Here is a 24,507-nt window from a genome sequence, read left to right as displayed (position 1 = left end):
GTCTTTTTACTTTTCTTTGTTTTCTTCTAGGTCTTCTAACATTTGTAAATTGTGCCTATGTTAAATGGGGAACACGGGTGCAGGATGTATTTACTTATGCTAAAGTCATTGCTCTTATTGTCATCATCATAACTGGACTTGTTAAAATCTGCCAGGGTAAGCTTATAAAACTAAAGTAAAGGTTTGTATATATCAGTTAGGTTGAATAACTGGTCTAGAAACTGTAAATATCTCTTTATAGGAGTTATCAAATGCCTCAGTAAGTGCATAGTATAGCCACTTAGAAAACACCGATAATGCCAACGTTAGGAATAAATGTCATGATAAGCTAGCCTATCTTAGTTGACTTTGAGCTAGGTAAAAGAAGGTAACTGATTGCTCAGCCGTATTGTGCAATTTACAGCCTGTGGTATGGAATAATAAGGGAAATGAAAACAGCAAAATACAGAGGTTGCGAAATATGATAGGAGTGGAGAAAGCTGTAAATTCCCATAAAGGGGTGTACTGCTTTACACTGAGGTTAATTGAAAATTGTTTTTATACGATGAATTTTGTGTGACTCAGAGTGACAGAACTTTGGTAGAAACAGATAAGCAAACTTGTGAAACAGAAGCTCTTTTTTGCTGAAATCCTGAGTTCTGTTATAGTGTTGAGAATTAGAAAGTTGCTGTCTTTGGAATTTTTTTTTTTTCCCGTTAGGCATTGTGCCTTCAAGTTAGATGAGAACAATTCTGAACTAAGATTTATTCTTATCCCTTCCTTTTGCAGAAGATTTATTGTTGTGTTAGCTTAAAAAAATTAGCCTGCTTTCAATGCTGCCCCGAAGGTGTTTCCCTGGCAATGTGTCCTTTGCTCGAGGCAATTATTGTTGAAAGTTCACGTTCAACATAATTATCATCTGAAGGAAACAAGAATATGCATACGTGAGCACCATACCAGTATATTCGGTCTTTAACATGTCTGCACCATCTTTTGTTTTGTAGATACTGAGTGTATTTACTACTAACTTCCTTGATGTTGTCTCCCTTTTCTGTTCCTAACTCAGCAGTTACTTTGCCTTTGTTTGTGCCAAGGGACTAGCAGTCAGATTAGGGTAAAAAGTAGGAAGGAGAGAGATGCTAAGTTATAGCAGGGAACTCAAATACTTAGCTGGCCAGTTTTGATAAGTCTAAATATTTCTGGATGCACACTACAATGCACATTTTGGAATTAAATAGTAGCTTGCCCGTCTGTATTTAGTGTCTTGTGCATGTCTGTATATATAAAATTATTATGCTGACATTCATCAGCTTGTCTTGACTTGCTTAAAGTCAAAAGGTAATGTAAGTTCTCACAAATTATTAATTAATAGTGTTTTATGTTAATTCCTGTCAGTTTTCTGTTTTCAACAACGACAACTCAATTTTCATATTTTTAACAGACACAGTCACAAATTTTCAACATTTTAATATGGGCTAAGTATTCACAATAGAATATTAACTGTAGTGTAGTAATCAGTGAATGTTTTGCTAAAAAGAAAGTACAGACATTAAAAAATACTAAAAGAGATCTACGCTTTGTAAATCTGCTTAGTTTTTTTGTTATTGTTCATTAGTAATCTTAAAATCAGCAGCAATTTTTCTTTTATACATCAGCTAAATGATTCAAAATTTAAAAGGATACAGCAGGATAGAGTGGATAATTTTATAAATATATACGTTGTAAAAAAAAAAAAAAAAACTGGTAGTTTGAATACTGTCACTGCCAGTTTTTTTGTAGCTTAGTCTGGCATTTAATATTCCTGAAGGTTTTGTGCTGTTGTGAACAAACTAGGTGCTTAATTATGGAGCAATGTCATCCACAGAGCATAATTTTTAGTGGTTTAAATGTTATGATTATTTTCATGGCTGAAGCACACAACAGAATTGGAAAAATGGCTTAATAAGCAGCCTCGAAGGAAATTAGCCTTTCTGAGTTTTTGTATTTGTTTACCAAATTCAAAAAAATTACTTGCTATATTTTATTTTCCTGTACATCATTGTGTTTCCTCCATACACAGGACATTCAGCACACTTTGAGAACTCTTTTGAGGGATCCTCTTTTGATATTGGAGACATTTCCCTTGCACTCTATTCTGCCTTGTTCTCTTACTCTGGTTGGGATACGCTCAATTTTGTAACGGAAGAGATCAAAAACCCGGAAAGGTAAAAGACTTGAATTTTCTAAACCTGAACAGTTCCTAAGTTACTCATCTTGTGGCTGTCTTTCACTGATGAGTTCTGAGCCTATACAGAAATAAGCAGAACTACTTCACTCTGAGATGGTAAGGCTGTAAACAACACAAACTAGAAATTATTAAATTCATACTCCATTAAAAGATGAAAAATGTTAAGAATAAATAAGTCTAGATGATTGCAGGATGTTGTATACAGTGCTTGGTAAGTTTTTAGTTCAAGCTGTTGCGTGCCATTCTTTACAAACAGATGTTAATATTGTGTTGTAACAATTACATTAGTGTAGTCTGTGCTGTGTTTACATCTATGCAATAATTCTGATTTATTCTAAAAAAAAAATAGTTATCTTTTCCATGAATCTATGCTGCAAAAGTGTGACTGACTAAACTCTTTTATCTTTGTTCAGTTGTGAGTCTATAAGCAAACGCCTTTATGTTAAATATAGAATCCTATTTAATCACTTTTACTTCCTATTATAAACAACAGCTCAGATTGCTACACCTGGAAGAAAAAGAATGGAAGAATTTCAATTCTCCCAGCTGATTTGACTTTTGTCAGAAGTTTGTTCTCTTACCCCTGAGTTCTATGCTGTGCGTTTTTTATTTAACCTGTAAAGTTGCCTATAAAAAGATAAAATTTTAACTCTTAAAAATAGCTATTTTTAATCGAACTGAATTTCAGATTGACAGTGTTTCCTTAAATTATCTTTCAAGGATTTGTTATATGTATTCAGAAGAGACTTGCATTTTACATTTGCGTCTGTCATTCAATGCTTAAAGTTTTATTTTCTGCTGAAAGAGCTCCCCTTTGAGGTTGCAATACCTTTTCATCTTTTTAAAGTTGCTATATTGTTCTGCATTATCAGTCGGATAACTCTTGTAATAGATGCGTTGTTTTGAAAAATAGTTTTTCTGATATGATACATACATATATGATATATCAGATATCCGACAGGATATTTTTTTCGTAATTATTTGATCTGTAATGCTCTTGTGCTCATCCTGTCAAAGCTGTAATCCACAAGTTAAATTTGAAATGGTCCCTTGGCTTTGATCTTGGGTGGTCTGAAGTACTTAAGTGGATTTCACAGTGGTTTTCTAATTCTATTTCTTCTCTGTGCTGAGGTCCAATGGACTTTTGCTGTGGATGTACAACCTGAAATCAGAGCCAGAACTCCCACTTACTGATTTTTTTTTTCCTTTTTCTTTTTTCTTGCCTGTACAGCATCAGACAAGCCCAGATGGAGTCTGGGCTTCACAAAATTTTTGAGGAATCTTCCAAAATGCATTTCATTTTTCTATTTTGTTGGGGGGGGTTTGTTCTTGAAAATTGTGTTTGTGTTCATGTCAAATGCTCATTCATGTCACCATTCTGTATTTGATTTCGAAGTGGACGGGTGGGAGAGGAACACTTTCAACTTTGCTTCCCCTTTCAGGGCATCTGAATATCCCTGCAAGCTCTGGGGAGAGAGCAAGGCTGAGAAGAAACAGAAACTAAAAGTCTGCTTTTTCTCTGTGGAGCTTCTCACCATGGAGCTCCAGCCTTGGGGCTGAGAGTTTGTGTGCCCTCACGCCATGTGGGATCCCTGCTTCTCCATGCAAAGTCAGAGAGACAACCAATCTCCTGGGCCTTTGGGAAAATAAGGGGGAAGACTGGGCAAGATGAGGCTCCTCTTGGAGGAAGGCGTACTTGCAAAGCTAGATCAGGGAAGAGCAGCGTGGTGCCTGAAGCTAGAAATGAAAGCGTACCAAGGGGAAATTACACCTGAATTCTTGCTGTCTCCTCTGTTTGCTTTACTCTGCCACATCTTTGCTTGCGAAAGCCCCATGTTCACATTATCCTGTCTTTGTTGTGGATTGCCATGACTTGCCATTTTGCTGATTTTTGTGGCAACTTGATGGGATAATGGTAGCTTAGCTGGCTGAGCCTAATACCTCCATCTCTTCCCCTTTCCTATAAGGCGAAGCCCTCAACTTCCATATCATCTGTGTTGCTTTTACCTTTCCCATTTTTCTGCCCTCACTTAATACCCACTTTATGTCCTGGGGATTAGGTATTCAGACAGGTATCTTTGCAGTTTTCTTAGTGAGACATTGGGAAAAAACTATGAAGTGTTGAAGATACTTAGAAACTGCAGCATAAATGAAGTCTATTTAAAATTCCTGGTTGCTGCCAGAGAGATGCTTATGCAAGGCATAAGCGGTGCAGTCAGTGAAGTACAATATGAAAGTGTTACCTTTTAGGTAGCCAAGAAGAGCAGTGTCCATGTGACCTCATCTTAGCTGTTCTAAACAAAACTGTTCAAAAAATGAACACGAACAAATATCTAGAACTTGGTGGTATTCCTCAAGAACTGGAACATGGGGGAAAAAGGGGTAAGCAGAGAGGTGTTAGTTTGCTGAATTTACAAAATTATTCAGAGTAGTAAGAACAAGGGCAATTGTAAAGAATTTTTGCAGGGCCTTGTGAGACTGAGTAGTAATCTGTGCAATAGAATAGCAGTTAAAATTCAGCATAGCTAATTGTGAAGCAATGCCCATGGGGCATAACAGCTCCTGCTTTACACTTAAAAGTGATAGGCTTTGAGTTAATAAGTACCACCCAGGAGTAAGATCTTGCAGTTATGATGGAGAGTTTTCAAAACCCTGGCTCAGTGCTCACTAGAGGCCAGAAAAAGCTAATAAAATGTTAGGAATTGTGAGGAAAGGGAGAGCAAAACAAACATCATTATACCCCGAAAAGTCAGTGGCTCACCCACAGTTTGAATACTGTGTGCAGCCCTGGCCCCGTCCTATGAAAGAGGATACAAGAGATGTTGTAAAGATTCAGAGAAGGACAGCAAGGGTGATCCAAGATATGGAAATGCTTTTCTGTGAGGAAAAAACTGAAAAGGCAGCGATCCTCAGCCTGAGGAAGAGATGAATTAGGTAGGCTGTAGCAGAGGTCTAAAAAACCTTAGAGTCACAGAGAAGCTAGTAAAGAATTGCCTCCAGTTGTCCAACACAACAACTAGAGCAGTGATGTGAAGCTGGCAGGAGCTGGGTTCAAAACAAACAAAAAGAGGTGGCTTTTCCTACAGCGGGGGATGGACTTGTGGAGCTGCTTGTCGGGAAGAGACTAAACCTGGTGCTTGGAAGAATTTACTAAATAGACAAACCATGTCAGGTTCAGGAAATGTTCTCAAAATAGCTGTAGGTTGGAAAAATATTGAAGGTATTTACCATATATGCTTGGCCTCTTCCTTCTCTTCTGCAGGCATGTATAACTATTTGTTTTGTTAACAAAAGTTTAAAACATTCATTCAAGAAAGCTCATCTGTCAGGAAGGATATGAATGTTCTTAGAAATTTGCCTGCCTTTTACAAACTGCCAGCTTAAATTAAATCTTACCTGTTCATGTTTAGAGTTTGGTTTGCAGTGTTTTCACATTACTTCTAGACATTACTGTCCTGCGTGTTTGCTGATAAGATACACTTCATCCGGAGTGTACAGCTGGGCAGCAGTTTTGGATCTCTACCTTCTGCAGAGATCCAGGCTAATTCGTTTGATCTCTGCTGCGATGACAAAGGAATGCGGATGAGATGATCAAGATTTTGTTTCGATTTAGAGGATTGTACTGCATCAGTTCTAGAAATAGGTACTAGAAGAGCAGCAGCATTCCCCAGGTGGAATGAATGCAGTGGCTCAGAGCTCTGCTCCTTTTGGTCTCCTCCTAGTTGTGATAAACAACATGGTTAGCAGGAAACAATTGCAGATGTGTGACTTTGAAGGCCTGTGATGACTGATCTGGAAACCCTGAAATTAGCATACTTGAAGAGCAGTTGCATAGAATCACCTTTTCCACATAATTTAGGTTTAAAGTTCCATTGCAATTAGAAATTCTAGCTTTTCTGGTATTTTACATTAGAATTTCTAGTTTTAAACCAAACTCTGCCAGAGATAGCTCTTTTGAAATCTTTTTGTGTCTTTACACCTTTTATCTCTGAAATGAGGGATGCAAATTCATAAGGTAATTTTATTATTAATGGAAATTTTTTTCCTTTTTTTTCTCTCTTACAGGAACTTGCCACTGGCTATTGCAGTGTCTATGCCAATTGTGACTGTTATCTATATTATGACCAATATAGCTTATTACACAGTGCTGGATATTAATGCTGTTCTTTCTAGTGATGCTGTGGCAGTGGTAAGTTGACTATGTAGCATTTTGCTATACTATCACTTTTTCACATTTTAGGGATGCATTTATTTTTGAGGAACAAAACAGGAAAAATCCTTAGTTCCTTATGCTACTTCACTGAATACAGAACAACTCATCCTGAATAACTTAGTCTTAAATAGGAAAGTAACTAATGAATTTATGTATAGTAATAACAATAATATCAGGTTTATTAAAATAAGCACAGATCCAGCCTCTTAATGTATTTTGCAAAGAACCTGACTGGACTTGTTCACTTTGAGTTGATTGTAATGAGACTGATTAGTACTTAATCCTGTTTTTTGTTACTTCATGCTACAGTTGAACAAGCTGAAGTAGTAGGCAGAACAGTGTTGCGTTGAGCTACATTGTGTTGAGCTAATCTTTGCTGTAAAGCATATCTGTAAATGGATGTGTTGCAGCTGAGTTATGACAAAGTTTAGCTCTATATCACTCATCTTAATAACTTAAATCACTCTCTTCCTTACACCATTAATTCCAACAACTTTCGACGTTTTAAAATTCATTATTTTTGTATATAGATTGAAGTTGGAATCCCATTAAAATATATAAGCTTCTTGAAGTGAAAGATGGTCAAAACATGTTTATATATAAAGCTAATCATTAAACAAAGGTGAAGGGTTTTTTTCCTCTATAGGTAGAAAATTAATTGAACACTTCTGGTTATTGTATCCTTTAGATATGAGACCTGGAAAATATTGTCTTCTGTTGGGTTATTTACACTGGAGGAAAAGAAATAGCCTTTCTCCTATTTAGATTCCTGTTGCGCTTCTAAAACTTAAGTAGCTAGACATTGGTCACAGAGTTCAAAATGAAGGAAGTATTTTTGTCTGTTTCCAGACAAAAACTAGCTTAGCAAATCAGCAAACTCATTTCAGGTATTTAGGGAGAACGTTTCACCACAGTATTTATTTGACTTTCTTTCAAACTTGAGAAATATTTGTATTTAGTGTAAGCTTTCAAAATAGATTGTGGTAAACGTAAGCTGTGACATATTGTATAATTATGAGGATGCTTATTTCAAAATGTGTTGAAAGTAAATAAATGTAATTCTTAGCCTCTGATTAGCTGGAATATGGAAGTACAGAGTTATTTGTTTTTTAACAGCACATTTTATGACAAAACACTTCAGAATGAAACAAATGAAGATGTGGATGAAAAATATTTAATTCTGAATCAGCATATGCTAAGGTATAACAAAGCCACCAGGAATATTTATTTCTGTTGTAGGCTATATTATCCCACGTAGTGGCTTTTATTATATTAAGTACCTTCCAGTGACTCATAATGATATTTCAAATTTTTGTTTAGAATTAACTAATCCAGGCAAAACTAAAAGCCAATACACAGTTCACTGTCTGTCCTGACTTTCCAGTACTGATTTCTGTAAAGCCATACAGTACCGTCCCTTCGGACAGGGACTTGGAAAATACATTCCTTTAGCAGCAATGAGGTGCTCCAAACCCTGCCTGTCCCCTAGCAGTATATTGTGCCTACTTTACTGCTTCTGCTTTTTGTCATCGCAGAGGTTTATCTGGCCATATGGTGAAACAGGATCAGGAAAACTGATCCGCCTCGGGGGAGAGGTTCACTGCATGGCCTCTCTGATCTTTGTGGCTGTACAGAGCAGGTGGTTGCGCTGCAGCAGGAATGGGTGGCCAGGTAAAGGGAGGAACTGGGGGCAGGGAGGGGTGCCTGAGCCTTACTGCACGTTTGAAACCCAGGGCTAATTTCCCTGATTTTATGTACACTTCATTTAGTTATGTGACTTGGTTCTTGATCAAAAGTGGCATTATGTTCATTTGCCTGTGTGTGTTTACATTTATGTATGTATAAACGCACACTGTTCTCAAAACTGGGCCGATCAAGTTTCCTCTCTAGTGTGGCGTGCTTCTGGACCTGGAGGAGAAAAGAGGAAGACCTAACAGTGGCAGAAAGGCTTCAGTCCATCTAACTGTATGCAGTGAAATTGGGTGAACAGAATGCCACTTATGAAAATTTTTACTTGAGATTCCCAAAGCTGTTAAGGGATTTACATCTAGTGCCAATTTTAACTTATCTGAACGAATGACTTTGGAATTCTAAAGCTGTGCTTTTTTAGCAGATCTCAGGATTGTCAAATACTTGCACTTAAAAGTTTAACTAATGTTTTATCTAAAGGCATTTTTGCTGAGACATCTCATCAGCTGGCAGACAATGTTCTGCTGATCGCCACTGCTTTTATTCCTTTTCCAATGACAAGGTGAAAGTTCAGCTGAAGTTTAGTACTTAGCGCATGACTCATTAAAGACTCCTTTTCCTTGCTGTTATGAATCTAATTGTTCAGTTTTATGAGACGACCTTCAGGCTTGATCTGATACTAAATTAGCAAGTAGTGTGGGCCAGTAGGAGGATTTCTGTAGAGCAAAACAGTTGATGCTGAGGACTTGACACCTGTAGTGTACAAATTTCAGCAGTATTTTACTTAGGACTCCCTCTAATGTGGTCCCATGGACTGAGTGCTTGTTTGCAGCTGGAGTGCTTGTTTGCAGTAGGAGCACTCTTGGAGCGCATCTGCCAGTTCAGCTTCATCTGAAAGGAACTGAGACCACTGAACAGTGTGAGCTGAAGAGCAGCAAGTGATGATTATCCGGAGATTTGCTTCAGAAGTGCGCTTGTGATCCAAACAGAAACACTCATGTAATTTACCCATAGACTTCTGGTGTATAGACAAGAGAGCTGGCTACTGTAATGGTCTGTATTTGAAAACCCTCCTATACTGTAGAGATTTAAAAAAATCTTCATTCATGGTGATGAAAGTTTTTCCTGAGTGGTAGAAGGGAATTTTATCTTCACTGGAATTTTTATTAAGACTCAGGGCATTGTGGTCATAGATGAATGAAGAACAGAGAAGAGAATTAAGCCAATACAAAAACTGATGAAAAGCCACTTCGATCTGCTCGTATATGCTCATGAATTCTACATGTGTTGTAGGATACTGATTGCTGTAGTTTCCTTACTTCTAAATAGTTGTAAGATGAAAATGATGATAATGAATTTTTAAAGAAACAGCAATAATATTGCTGCATTTCAGAGCCTTTTGTGTAATAAAGAAACAACCAAATTTAAGCTCTCCCTGTTGCTATTTTGGGAGGGAACAGAATACCTTTCTTCTGTCAAGAGGCCTTTAGCTAGAAAGGAAAAAAAGCCTTGCCATTTCCAGTTTTTAAAAGAGGATAAAAGTTGCAAGTAGAAGAAATACTAGCAATAGCGTATCTTTGCATATCACCTTGCATGTGTTCAGTGGTGGCTAGAAGTCAGAAGCAACCTTACCAAGGGTTAGTATGAAAATAAGTGCTAAAGTACCCTTCCTTTCACCTCAGTATTAGCCTCTTTTGAGGCATAGTCCTGGTGTCGGGACTACAAAACCCAGTTTCGTAAGCCCTTTTCTGTTGTCTCTGAAGTAATATTGTAACAGCCAGCTTAGAAGTTCTGCAAATGCTTTTCAGATGTTTGCTGATCATGTAAAAACTACTTCCTTTCTCAAAGATTCCTTTCAGTAGTTCACAGTTCTGACTTCTGTTTTAGCTCCTTTTGGAAACCATTACATCTCCTACTGTTAAGTTTTATACATATGAAGCAGTTGCTCTGGAGCGTGAACATGCTTAAAAGAACTTTCACCTTCTCTGTCAGTGAACCACTATATTTGCATCTGTTGAGAGCTGTTGTATTTCTTGCTTGTGAAGAGGGCAGCTGGGTCCCCAAGCACTTGATCTTTTTGGTCTGCTTCATCTTCTAACAGGAAAGAGCGTAATGGCTGCCAGCAGAGAGCTTGTTACTTGCTTCCTGTGTGTGGTCATGTCTGTTTTTCCTTCTGTGGTTGATTGAGTTCATACAATGGGTGATATTTGCCTTCTCGCTTCTATTACTCTAAAAAACTAAAAATGGATGTCAGTCGCCGATTGAAGCAAGCAGTCGGTTGCCCTGCACAGGTGGCTGTCATCTTCCTTGGAACTGCACAGCTTTGTTTGTGGCCGGAGGATAAAGATGACCGCTTCAATTGCATCTTTGTCCCCTATCCTCAGAGTCCAGCGTTGATCAGTCCAATCACACCCTGGTGTGCTCTGCTTCTAAACAGACCTGCTCTTCTTAGATGTGCCCTTTCTGATGAAACAGGAAAATGGGAGGCTGTGTCTTGTAGCTATTTTATTCTTCTTTGGTTTATAGTTTAACAAATTATGAAATTAACTTTCTTCTAAGTGAATTCAGCCAGAATTTCTAGGTTACTCTTAGACATTTGAATACTGCTTCTCTTTATTCATATGGACAGTCACTGGCTGCTTTTCTGAAGAAGAAAATTTGCCTGTCCTTAGCTGCCAGGATCATGTCCACCTTCTTTGGTTGCACTGACACTTTGCAATAAAACTCTTTTGGAAGAAATGCACGTTCTGTACCTTAATTAAGAGTTTGTTCATTGTAGAGACAGGCAGTTGTGGGCCACCACTTTCAGAGAAGGCCAGTTCAGTAAGTTGGTTTCCCTCTTTCTTGGAGCTCACCATCATTGACTTCTGTGCAGAATTCCTCTTGCCAGTTACAGTAAAAGTTCTCTGGCTTTGGAGGCAAAAGTGAAGAGTTGAGCCAGCCCTGGAAAGAGTGCTACCTAATATTTTTAATATCAGAACAGTAAGAGACTTTGGAAAACATTGTACCCTTAATCTGCAGCTAGCTATTTAAATTGCTGAGAACAGGATAAACACTGGAGTCAATTTAGGTCAAGTATCTTCGCCACCACAATGATGACTTAAACTAAATGGTTTTACTGTTGGAGCTGGCGTGTGTATTTTGAATGTGGACCATGCAAAAGAGATGCCTGTCTACATGCAGTAGATGTGCAATATGTTAATGCAGTAGAGTAGTGCAGGTTTTTCTTATTTTAAGATCCTATTGAGTGACCTAAAGATGAATTTCATGCTGGACCTTGCATTGCATTGGTACCTTTTCTCCCTCTAAGAAAAGGCATTTCCAGTAATGTAAGGGGAGAATTATGCCTGTTTAAGGTTAGAATCGATCAACAGGATGGCAGTTGAAACGAGTTAAAGGAGACCTGAACGGTTTTCTTAAATTGCTTTGTATTGCACTTTGCAATTTCCTGACTCAGTTTTCAGTTGATGTTTGCTCTCACTCATTTCTTTAACTTTATGATGTTAAATTAATTTTTAATTTCTGAATGGATGCCATCCGATATCTTGACAAATGTGATCTATGGCAATGGAAGAAAACTTCAGGGACTCAGGGTTGTGGGGTTTTTTGTGTTTTTTTTGGCATGTGCAGCTTCCTGATTGCCATAAATCAGTGTTTCTTTGTTTCCTTTAGGAAGTAGCTTCCTGAGCTAGAAGTTGAGAAAGCAGGCTACAGGTCTGACTAGCAAACCTTTCTGTGATTTGGGAACTTTTTCCTTGAGGCAGAGCATAAATACAGTTAAAAGAATTAATCGCACTTCCTAGATATTAGTCAGATCACTTGCATATCCTAGAAGTCAGCAGTTACAGTGGTAAGGAGATGAAGACAGAGCCTGGAAAAGCTCATGTGTGTGATAGGATCTTGAAATGAGCTATGTAAAGTGGCTCTGTAGATGCCTTTTAAGCCTGCCTAGTACAAGTATCTCCTCATCTTTGGCTGTAGTTTTATATATGTTTCTGATTTATATCAGACTATGTTCCCTTTGCATTTATCTATTTGATCAATACTGTTTTAGTACTTTGTCAGTATGACATCCTTGTTCTATGTGCTCTCAGTGTAGTCTGGCATTTTTCTTGTGCCTCTAAGTGCACTTTTACTGTGCAAAGAAGTGTGATGAAACAGTTATCTTGTGATTCCTGAAATAAATGTGGATCTTTCAAATTGTCTGGTGTGCCTGAATTACTGGATGTGAGACAGTATCCTGTGCGTTTTGTTGTGGCAGCTCTTTATAGGGGTAATTCCTGCTTCTTCCAGTTTAATCTGTTTGTACGAAACTGTTGCTTGGACATTTAAAAGATCAAAGGAGTGTTTTTGCAAACTGTTCACCTATCACAAGCTGATGATCATGAAATCAAACTAACAAAATAAAAATAAAAGGTAGTAAATCAGCCATTCATATCTTGAAACAAAGCTGTACTTCAGTTTTTAGTCCATTCTTCTGGGAGTAACATATAACACTCTAGTCATGAAGAAATGAGGGCAATTCAACTGAAAAGTGCATGGCTGGAGTTTCTTACTTCTTTCTTCATTATTATTCCCTGTTGATGGTTTGGGAAAAAAATCAGAACTAAGGGAAACAATTCCAGGTACCTGTCTTTCTATGATGTGTTTGTGTGCATATATATCTATATATATGTCTAAATATCTTTTCTGTCCAGTGGAGGGGAGGGCATAAAAGGACTTTGCCTATATTTGGACGTGCTATATAAGCCACTTAATTCTTTTACTGTTTCCTAGCTGTTAGAAGCAGTTATAGTTCAAGCCTGGGCTACAGGACATGTCAGACTGTAGCCAAGATGACAATTTAATCTCTTAATCCTTCTTGCTCTTTAGACTTTCTCAGAAGAAACCTGAGAAGAAATCCATCCTCATAGTGGTGGCTTTCTCCTGTTTTGGTGGACTAAATGCTTCTGCTATAGCTGCCTCCAGGTAGGCTCCTCTGTCATCCTCCACATGTCGCTGTGAATGCTCCATTCTTTCCCCTGTTGCCAGCTCATTTGGTTTTTTTTTTATAAATGCACTTTAGTACTTCCAGAAGTAGTGGTAGTTAAGGTGGAACTTGTCAGATGCTCAGTTCAGAGCCCCAGACTCATTTGTGGAGGATCCATGATTGTATGATTATGGTTTTAGCAGAAAGCAGCCACTAACTCTTCTCCCTTCCCCTTTTTTTCCCTCTTGGTACAGTGCACCTGGTCTATGTGCTTGATAACTTGATTGCTTTTTGTATCTTTTCTCTGCCCATCTTTCTTACGCAAAATAACCCTCTGACATGCACAGATAGTTGAATGCCTTTTGTGGCCACTTTTACTTACATTTCAGTAACACTTTCTGTGAGAAACACTGTAGACATCTTTGTTTCTTGGCATCTGTTAAAATGAGAGTGTTGAATTTATAAATACGTACTCTGAAAGGTAAAAATGTGTTTTTGTCTCAGTAATAATACAAAAGCTTGGCAGACTTTTTTGTTGGAAGTGAGGGTGATACCTTGTCAGAAAACACCTGCATAGATGCTTGAATCTATATTTGTCATTTTAAGCTAGTGAATATCACTTGGAAGTTTAACCAAACTTCAGGTATGTGTCGAATGAACAACTATATTTTGCTGAAAGATCATTTTGCAAACAGATCTACTTGGCAGACCAAGCAACTTCCTAGATCGTCCTAAATTAAAACTCTTTTGTATTATCTCACTTAAGGAAAAATTAAGCTCTTGAAATTAGCGCTCTGCTCCTTGCTCTCTCAGGAATCCCAACTACAGCGTTAAAAAGTTCATCTTGGATGTCACAGTACTTGGTAAAGGCTTTCAATTTGGTAAAGGCTATTCTTTCTGTCAAAGAGGCTGGCTCGTACAGATCTAGAGAAAAATAATTAATTATTTAGACTTTGAGCTGGACCAACAGTTGTAACATACCATATAGCTGCAAGCCTGCATCCAGAACACCTTGAATCTGTATCGTCATCTGTGTATAATTTCTGGAAGTGATATCATAGCTTTGCCTGAACTCTTTCTGGATTCTGCTGCTCATATGAGTGACTACCATTTTCTAGGATGTGTGAAACAACATTAGGACACCTTAGAAAGATAGGATATGCATTATTGGATAGAATTGGCCTTTGATTTGGTTCACAATCTGGCATTCCATGCTAGCCCATTACTAGATGTTTCAAAAGGAAATGGAAGATGCTTACAAGGGACAAACACCAACCTGTCTTCTGGGGAAACAGATATTCCAAATGACTTACAAGCTGATGCGTATTCTGCAGCATAAGATTACATCCTTATGTTTTCCCTTTCTTCCTTAACTTTAGCTGTTAATATTACTTATCTAAATGCTTATCCTTTAGACAACCTTACTAAACATCTTAATTCTCTAATATCTTCTTGGAGTTCTATATCTTACTTTTGCATATTAAAAAAAGAATTCTCTAGCAGTTTTATGGTTGGCGTCTAGTAATTTTGCTTGCTGTTTGGCTTCAGAAATAAGGCCGTCCAGGTTTAAATCTTCCTTTAGAATATTGTAACAGTTGCCTGATAGAATTTTCATCTCCTTCTCGTTCTTACTTGCTGTGGAGAAATTGTCAAAATTCTTTCACTGGATCATTATGAATTACATTCTGCTTTGGGAGACCAGTTTTCTCGGAGCTGCTTTTATTTCAGATCCAATAAGGATCTGAGAAAAGCACTGTGGGTTCTAGTAATTATTTATTCTTGGTAATTATTTATTCAGCAGAAATCTTTTATGTACAGTAATGTAAATTATTAGGTGTTTTTTTTTTCAGTTTCAGTGGAATGAAAATGGTCATTCCATGGTATATAGAACATAATTCTTATGGCATGGTCTTCTGCTAAATTGATGTTCTGGTTTCTGCATCAAATTGAATTCATACATGGTTTAGTTCTTTCATTTATACTTTTCTGTTAGTTTTTATAATTTCTATGGGAATTTGTGCATGTGTTTTGGTTTTTTTTGTGTTCTTCCCCTCTGTTGAAGCTCTACTGTGAGGGAAGCTATACTAATGTATATAAACTATCTAAAACAGTTCATGGGGCAGGGAGAGAAGGTGCTTTTACAAGAGTCGGGGTGACTAACACAGCTGATATATTGACTTTGAACCATTTGGCAAGGTTCCTCTTGAAATGATTATAGATAGACTTTTGCATTGGCCTTTAGCAGCAGGAAATCCTATCTGCCTCTCCTGAGGCTAAACTAAATTACCTGAAAGGATGGAATAAATTTTTAGTGTAGGTGATAGCGTGTAGCTAAGCAGAGTTGGAGTCTGACCCTTAAGCTGGATAACGCGCTGAACAAAGCACTTTGTCAACCCAGACAAAGAACAGGAAACTTAAAATGGGCAAGCTGTGTTTTACGTCAGTGAAACTTCTGAAATTTACAGTTTAAAGATTGAAACTGTGCAGGGTTTTGCTCATAAAAATCAATCACTCATTTCACAAAGAGTCAATATTAATTTGCTTAGGCTTTTTTGGTCTATAAGAACATTTAGATAACAGATCATACTGCATTACTTTTGGTGATCTTGTTCCAGGAGTAATTAAATCAAATTTGTCCACCTTTAAATCCAGATAGCTTTGTATGCTACAAATAAAGACTGGTTAAGTTAAAGTACAGTCATTTAAAAGGGAGGTTGGGAGTCTTCAAAATATTAACTGTTGTGGTTAAAAACTGATTTGAAGAAGACTTTCGTAATAGAAAAGACAGACCTGTACAAAGCTGAACTAGTACGTATGCTTTTATGGTTAAGGGTCACTGTGTTCTTGAAAATGATAAAGCAAAAGAGAGTTGAGAAGGTGACTTAGAGAAAAGTTCATAAAAAGACTTAGATGACTGCTGCCTGCTGAGATGTAAAATGTTTACTGTGTGTATTCTGATACGAAATCTTTGTGGTTTGCAAAAGTAGCGTTACAATTTCAGTTGAACACCATTTATCTGTAAGTAGGAGTAGGTACCTTTCTATAAATAGTGATTTAGTGATGTCTAATGCGGACACCATCCCTTTGCTACCATGACTGTTAGTTTGCTTCAGAAAGAGAAATCATGGAGGTGACTTAGCTATTAGTAAATAAAATTGGGGTAGGAAGGCTTTTTGCCCCTCTCTGAACACAGCACTAACAGATTTTTGCTTGCTTCACACATGTTAAAGGTACAATACTCAGACTGAGACACATGATTTTGAACAGCTGTCTGTCTTCATGTACTAAACTTCTTGTGGTTTTTTTTTGGTTGTTTTTTTTTGAATATTCTTATACTTGATATTGTAAGAATATGTCTTCTTTCCTCCACCCAGGATGCTAAACAGAATTGACCAGGACAATATCTTGCGAATTATTATGCACTTGCATTATATTTCCCAGGTCACTGACAGTTGATGACTCTTACTACTTGCTATGAAACTTTGATGTTCCTGGCTTCTTGATTTCAGAGCGTTGTCATGGAAAGTCACCCCAGAGGCCTGCAGTATTGTCTAGCAATAGTAACAAATGAGTTGGACTGTGATAAAACACGTGCTGTGTTGGTTGCCATGCCAGGCTGTGAGAGTAGAGCTCAAAGGACCTGTTACTGCTGCTCAAGGCGGGGGAAAGAGGTTGCATAGGAAATAGAAAAAGAAGGAAAATCAAGTAGAGAGATGGCAAGAATAGTGTCCACAAACAGTAGGTCCAATAATGGCCATGTTTATAATCTGCGGTATGAGACTTCTCTTTTAGGATACCTAATCCTTTTTTTTAATTTTTAGACTTACCTTTATTGATTCTCTGTAATCAGTAGGTTATACTAGAATTCTGTAGTTAAATTAGATAATAAAATATATTAGGATGGGTGAGAAGATTCTAAGAGCACTTGGTTTTCCTTTTTGAGCGTTACAGTCATACCTTGCTTTATTGCACTTCACAGATACTGTTTGTTGGTTTTTTTTTTTGTTTTTTTTTTTTGTTTTTTGTTTTTTTTTTTAACAAATTGAAAGTTTGTGGCAACCCTGCGTGGAGCAAACCAATCAGCACCATTTTTCCAACAGCATGTGCTCACTTCGTGTCTGTGTCACATTTTGTACACTGTTTTTTAGACATAATGCTATTGCACACTTAATAGACTACAGTATAGTGTAAACATGAATTTTTTTTTTTTCCCCAGTGCATATAAAAGTTATGTGACTTGCTTTATTGCAATATTTGCTTTGTGGCGGTGGTCTGGAACTGAACCCCCAATATCTCTGAGGTGTGCCTGCATTTTTGTGAGCAGAAAATGCAAGGTCAGGTGCTTTGCTGAAGAAGTTTGTACTTGCTTGGAATCTATTAGTAAATTAAAAAGCTGTATGCTTTTCATGTGTGGCATTATGGAATATCCCTACTATATTGTTATTTTTCCATAAAAACTTAAAACTGTATTTTTGATTTCATTGTTTTACATATGCTTTGTTGCAGATATTTTAATGTTCCCTTTCTTATTTTCTCCCCCCCACCCCCTTCCCCTCTTTCATTAGACATTTGCTGACCAAGTATTTGGTATCTTCAGCTGGACAATTCCCATTGCTGTAGCCTTTTCTTGTTTTGGTGGACTTAATGCTTCAATTCTAGCATCATCAAGGTAGTGAATCTCTCTTTCTGTTTGACAAATGTTCATAAGCATTCTCATATAACATATTACTGTCATGCGTATCTATTATGAGTGGCAAAATGACTTTCATGTCAGGACCTATGAGTAGCCACAATAAAATAATGAACCTAAATAAACCTCTTTTTGTGTATACATATGCTCTTAACATCACCCTACTTCCCCCAAACTTTCTTAGCTGTATGCAGAGTACAGTTAAAGATGAAATGCATGTTGTCTGTGAGGTGAGCCCTCATGCCTTCTGATTACTTGGACTGAATTTTATTTGATACAGTAATTCTAGCTAGTTCCTGTTTTTTAAAGTATTTGCTTAAAACTTACTGTCTTTTTAAATCTTAATATCTTTCTAAGTTTTGGGTTGTCCCCCCCTCCCCCGCCAACTAAAAAGTTTTAAAGGTGCTACTGCTGTTAAACTGCAGTCGTAAAGCTTAGGATACAGCAGAGAGTTTTTCCTCTGAGCGTTGATTATGCATGTGACTAGTGCAAGTCTTGAGTGGATTTTTTCAGACATTGTAACATCCTTCCTGTCCACTGAATGTATGCACAGTGTCTCTGAACTGAAAACAAATGTGAACGTGATCTGGTAAAGTCGCCAATATAGAACAGTTTACAGTTGATAGTGAAATCATACACGTTTGTTTTTTGAGCGTGTGGTTGAGTGAGCTCTTTTTTTTTTGAGAGAGAGAGAAAGAGAGAAACCTGATATTCTCTTTGGTTATCGTTGAAAACTATTCTGCTATAAAGTGGAATGTTTTCAGTGCTAGCTTTTAGAATTTTTTTTAACAATAGAAATTTATTTCAATCACTGTAGAAATTTTCTATTTTACCTGTAGCATTGTTTTCTAAAAATGGGTGTTAATAGCAAGTTTATAAAAGCTTATATAACTTTTAATGGTTATATTACAGTATACCTTTATAAGCAGAGTTGAATACGTGTTCTGGTTTAAAAGATGGAAATTCAAAGGTGTAAATACTGATTTTTGACTGGTGGTGGTGTTTTCTTTTGTGTATGCATTTGCTCTTGCCTGTAGCCTGAAGATTTGTTTTCTGATTTCCCCTGCCCCCCACCTTCCTCCTCCAGGCTATTTTTTGTAGGATCTCGAGAAGGTCACCTTCCTGATCTGTTGTCTATGATCCACCTAAAGAGGTTCACACCTGTGCCAGCACTGCTCTTCAATGTAAGATATTATTATTTTTCTTTTCAACTGTTCAGATAAGACTGTATGAATTACTTAAAGGAAATCTGTGTTTTTACATAGGCTGGAGTGAGATGACAGAGGAAATGCTGTTCAATATGTCACTCTCTTGCAGTAACAGTCTCTGGAGAGTTTCATTGTCTGTATGCATGAATACTCTTAACTGAAAAACAACTTGCCAAATCCCTAACTACATAGAAAGTTTAAATTGAATTAAAATGATCAAATTATTCTGCTGGACTACTGTCATGTTAGATACATTGTCAGACTTCTGTTCTCTCTAAGCTAAATATAGATTAAAATGACGGGTTGGTTAGTGTATGGTTTCTGTATGCTGAATAAATTGAGGATGAAGATACTATCAATAGTAAAAATCTAGCTGCTATATAATCTCACATTCTGATAAAATCACTTAAAGGACATTAACAGTCTTCTGATACATTTCCTCAAGGGGCACATAACTGAGAAATTATTTCCCTTAATCATTGCCAAACTATAAAATGTGTCATGCTCAGACCACTATTGCCATGGAAAGTATAAGTAAATCTCAACAGTGGGAATTTTCAGAAGTAATTGTTTAGTTGATAGCACAAAAGAGAACCTCAGATGTTCTGTTATCCATGGCACTTGTAGGAGAGTGACTACTGAGATAGGCATAAAATTATGTTGAAGACTAAGAAGTGAAAGATGGTTTTACTTTAATGTGAAAAGCAGCATAAAAAGTAAGTTTCAAACTTTTGTTGTTCATCACATTCCTGTTCTTTTCTGACAGTGTACTATGACCCTCATTTACCTGGCTGTAGAAGATGTCTTTAAGCTTATTAATTACTTCAGTTTCAGTTACTGGTTTTTTGTTGGTCTGTCAATTGCTGGGCAATTATATCTACGTTGGAAGGAACCAGATCGACCCAGGCCTCTAAAGGTAAGAAATACTTAATATGGAATTGTTTAAGATCCTTTTCTTCCCTGTAATGTAAAAGCACTGTCTAAATCTGTACCACACGCATTACGTCTAAAGGTTATAATCTCATCTCGACACAAAATATGGCTTCCATTTCAGTTTGCACCATAAAAGCTAGCTTGTCTGCTAGATGAGAATAAGTGATTATTGGAATAGTATATGCTTTTTTGTATGTTAGTTCAGCCAGTCCCCATCTCTCTGTCAACTGGAGAATGTCTCAAATAATCTAAAATAGTTGTTACCTTTTTTGCCTTGGACTAAAAATCTCTCATTTAGGTGAATACAGGAAGGGAAGTACAGTTGTTGTTTGAAGTTAGGAATAGTTAAGTTAGTTAATTTTGTCACTTTAGACCGCATTTAGCTCTGATGGTGTTCAGTTCAATATCTGATCCCCTTATCACCTTCTTGTATTTAAAGTTTAATATCCTTCATGGAAAGTCATTCTTATTTTCTGAGATTGACTGGATTTGTTTAAACACTCCGTTCTGTTATACGGTTTCTTTCAACAAAGCAGTATTATCATACTTGATTACTCTTGTAAATTTTAGCAGCAGTTCTGTTGAATAATTCTATTGTTTGCTTATGTTTCTAACTAACCAGATGTGTAAGAGGAAGAACAGATAATTTCACAGTGGGGTTGGAGAGGGAAAAGGTAATTTTCACCAAAATGCATGTAACTGTAGACAATGAATATTTCAAAACCATGCTGTTGTTTTTCTCTGTCTCCAGCTGAGTGTGGCTTTCCCAATAATATTCTGTATATGCTCAGTATTTCTGGTGGTAGTACCACTCTATAGCGACGCGATAAATTCATTGATTGGAATCGGCATTGCTTTGTCTGGAATTCCAGTCTATTTCTTGGGAGTCTATTTACCTGCATCAAGGAGACCTGCTTTTATCAACAAGATTTTAGGTAAGTCTCTTTGTAGATGGAAACATTGTTCACAAATGAGGAAAATTAAATTGTTACAAAAGTGAATCTCAATTTGCTAATTAAAAGAGCATATTGATGTTATATATGCTTACACACTCAAATTTTATTTATTTATTTACAATACCATTTACTTCCTACAGATTTTGCCCTCAGTCTTAATACATTTCTCTTTAATCAAGCACAGAAAAAGTCTTTTTCTTAACCAAGGCTGATTATTGTAAAAGGGTTGAACATTTTTGGTAATGACAAGCAAACTGTCTTGCTCTACTAAATCTGTTATTTGAAGATGGACAATTTTTTAGTCACAGATGCAATTTTGCCTGTGGTTGAATTGCTGCAGTTAAATTACACATCCCTTCCTAGCAGTCCACTGTTTTTATTCTTACTGTCTCAGAAGAGAAAACCATGATGAGGGATGTTCAAAAGGTTTATAGCATAATCTCAGAATACAACAGGATATGGTCCTGCAGCAATTGGTGAATACACAGTTATTCAGTAATATTGTCACTCTCCCATGTGTTATTTGAAATTCTTTATTTTTAACTACCAATTTTATACTTTTAATTATAGGGGAAAAAAAATTCTACCTCAGTAACCTGGCAGGGTGCCTAGGAGGAAAAACACCTTTAAGATATCAACAGAACAGCTTTAAGCATTATTTGTTTAAAAATATTAAGTGGAAAATACTCTCTGTGAAAACTCTTCTGGTCTGTGTTTCCCTTATGAGAAGTGAGCCAAGTATTCTTGACAACTAACTTAATCATGTACATGTTGCCTAATTAAGAGTTGTGCTGGGTGACTATTCATCCGATTTATCTTCAATTTCCTGTGCAGGTGCAGTCACACGAAACATGCAGCTGCTCTGTTACTGTGTTTTAACAGAGATGGACATGAGCGAAGAAAAGAAGTTAGAAATCAAATCCAACTAAAACTGCAAAGCCATTACAAGAAGCAGGAGGGAGGATAAAGCAATTATTACAATTAAAGGGAAGAGAAGAGATGCAACTGGAAAAATGGAAAAACTGGTTCCAGTGGTATTTCAGAAATACTGAAAATGTACTTACCTGCAGTTGGATTCCTGAACAGATCGTGCCCAGATGTCATCCTCCAAAACTGCGACACATTTTCAGGGCGTATTTTCATTGGACAATCATTAGCTGCTTATTTTGGGCACATAAGCAAGGCCTCAATACTGTTCAGAAGTGGTATTAAAATGGTAAGAGGAGAGTTGGATTTCTAATCAGAGCTAATGGATCAAATTAGTTTTCTGCAGAACTAGGCAGCGGAATAATGTGTTTTTAAAGTTAAACTGAAAACCACTTCAAGTCAAAAGACTAAAAGCCATTTCCAGCTCAGTTTTGATGGATGTTTGCATGAGATGATCTGCTGTGCTATCTCAGTTCTTATTCCAGAAAACAACTGGTCTCAACAAACTATTAGCAGGAAAAAGAATAGAGTTTATGCTACATTGTTTAAAGACTGAACCACCCTTTCTCCCTTAAAGACAGACATTTCATTTTGTTTACCATACTGATATGTGGTATCTTGCTGTTGCAAGGATTTAATCAACAAGATTAAATCGCCTTTCATGAGATACAAATTCCTTAGCACTAAAGATTTGATTAACACTTGATGATTATGCATGGATTCTTCCCTGCTAGCTTGTAAGTACTTGGTCATCTTCTGACAAGTTTATATGAAACTTTCAAAATTAAAATGTTCGGTTTGAAGCTTGTAAGCATTTGTCTCTGAACTGTTTCAGTGGAACGCACATTATCGGTGTTACCACAGCAGTCAGAAAATTCCTTTTCTGAATTTCAGTACTGTTCACTAGAAAACAGTCATCCATAAACTCATAGAACCACATTCTCTTCCCCCCCCCCTTTTATAGCAGAAGTAATGTTCCATGGTAGTGACTTTATCCTGAAAGCTAAATAAGTGACCTGGAAAGAAAATAATACAGAGAAAAGAGTCCTAGTGCACCTCTGAATGTGAGGGATGCGCAACAAAAATGAAGATCCTTGCTACAAGCTGTGGAACTTGAGGGAAAGCAGAAATTGCATGCATATTGTCCTAGTCTGTATGATTTGTACCATTAATTATCCTCTAGAGAGTTTGTGGAGAGAAAAAAGCAAAAACACTGTTGTTCTTTGTACAGTTAAATTCAACAGATTATATATTCTGCTGAGTGAAATTAAAAATTCCCATCAAGTGCAAGCTATCTCAATTAGAAGCAGCTATTCATCTAGTCATGCTTGAGTTGAATGTCAGTGTTGACCTACTGATCACCATCTTTCTGCTAAAGGTTAAGGTGCAGAGTTTGAGACAGGAAAAAAGTACTAGTGCAATACAGACATACAAGTTAGCAAGATGCAAGTTTTTGGGGACTCAAAGCTGTAAGCCTAACAGGACATGCAGCAAGCTGGACACTGAATCCAGGGGTGGCAAAAGGAAGCATGAAGCCAGCCTGTTTGGCCACCAGAGTAAGATATACTTCAAAAACATATCAGGAATTCTTATTTCAAAATGTTGACCTAAGTTGACCCAAGTTGTAGGTACAGTTTGTGTGTTTGTTTCAAGTTAAACTAAATCCTGTAATGAAAAGATTGTGGCTGAAGACATGCATACTTGAAATGCTGTTCCACATTTGCGTCAGCCACTTCAGTAACAGTAAAAACATTTGGATTCTTGTACTGACTTCCTGCCTAAGTTTATATTTAAAAAAAACCCTGAAGTTGTAAGAGATGTTTAAAAACTAACCACATGGAGGCTAGGGGTAAATTTATGAAGCCACTTTTGGATTTAAGACAGTTAAAAACCAGCTGAGGAACTCTGTGCACACTTGGCACATAAGCCATGTATGGGTGTTTTCAGTCTTTAATGAAAATTAGTATTTGACTATTATAATACAGCTCTTTAAAGTCTTGCATGTAAGTAGAATGAGTTTGGTATCAGAGACAGCTGTCCAGTGGGCAACATAGATTTAACCTCTCCTACAACCATAGCCTGTTAGCCTTTCCATGAAAAAAAGAACAAAAACTTCACCTCTGTTACCTTGACAGCAGCAGCCAGAACTAACTGACCAACTTTCAGGTTTGGGGGATCCTTTTTACAGACAGTGAATCACAAGACTCAAGCAGAGATTTGTTCTTGTTGAACTCCTCACTCTTATTAAGGATCAGTCAGATGGGGTAAGTCCCAGCTTTACCTGTCTTACGTGTAACACCATTGGTGGTGCTAGGCTGACAGCTGCAGGACAGCTCATAGCTTTGCTACTTAGTTCTGGAGACTATACCCAGAGAAAAGAGACTAGCATTCAGTTCACTGCTTCCTGCTAAACTCAACATGGAAACTTAGCTACACACATGAGCAGGTGTAAGATACACTTACTCACAGGCCTCCATTCTGCACCAGCCTCAACAGGGAATGACAATACCTGCATTTATAATAAGTATTACAGAGCAGAACCTGTTATTTAGTAGGGAGATTCAGTTTCCTACTGAGTTCCAGTACAGGGTGTCAAGCCTTTTCCTTTTACAGGGCTGGCCTACAGAAACTAGGACTGATGCAAAATTACAAGAAGATTACATTGTTTTAAAGATGGATGAATACAAGTTAGTGTGCTGAAGTAATTTCAACTGAA

The 24,507-nt window shown here is 37.1% G+C and overlaps 1 protein-coding gene across 3 annotated transcripts in view; it reads left to right on the top strand.

The window, feature by feature from the left end:
- The window catches only part of SLC7A6 (solute carrier family 7 member 6), a 33,664-nt gene extending 10,910 nt beyond the window's left edge, over positions 1-22,754 (top strand). For all 3 annotated transcript variants that reach the window (XM_067302632.1, XM_067302631.1, XM_013941038.2), the window contains exons 3-10: positions 31-156; positions 2,039-2,183; positions 6,272-6,395; positions 17,643-17,746; positions 18,855-18,951; positions 19,742-19,891; positions 20,660-20,843; positions 21,699-22,754. In XM_067302632.1, coding sequence (XP_067158733.1) covers positions 31-156; positions 2,039-2,183; positions 6,272-6,395; positions 17,643-17,746; positions 18,855-18,951; positions 19,742-19,891; positions 20,660-20,843; positions 21,699-21,793 — 1,025 coding nt within the window. In that variant the 3' untranslated portion in view covers positions 21,794-22,754. The remainder of the gene's footprint in view (positions 1-30; positions 157-2,038; positions 2,184-6,271; positions 6,396-17,642; positions 17,747-18,854; positions 18,952-19,741; positions 19,892-20,659; positions 20,844-21,698) is intronic.
- The last annotated feature ends 1,753 nt before the right edge of the window (positions 22,755-24,507 follow it).

This window comes from Apteryx mantelli, chromosome 10, assembly GCF_036417845.1.
Source record: "Apteryx mantelli isolate bAptMan1 chromosome 10, bAptMan1.hap1, whole genome shotgun sequence".
Classification (NCBI taxonomy): Eukaryota; Metazoa; Chordata; class Aves; order Apterygiformes; family Apterygidae; genus Apteryx; species Apteryx mantelli.
The sequence above is the reverse complement of the archived record's forward strand: the minus strand, read 5'-3'. Positions and strand labels throughout refer to the sequence as shown.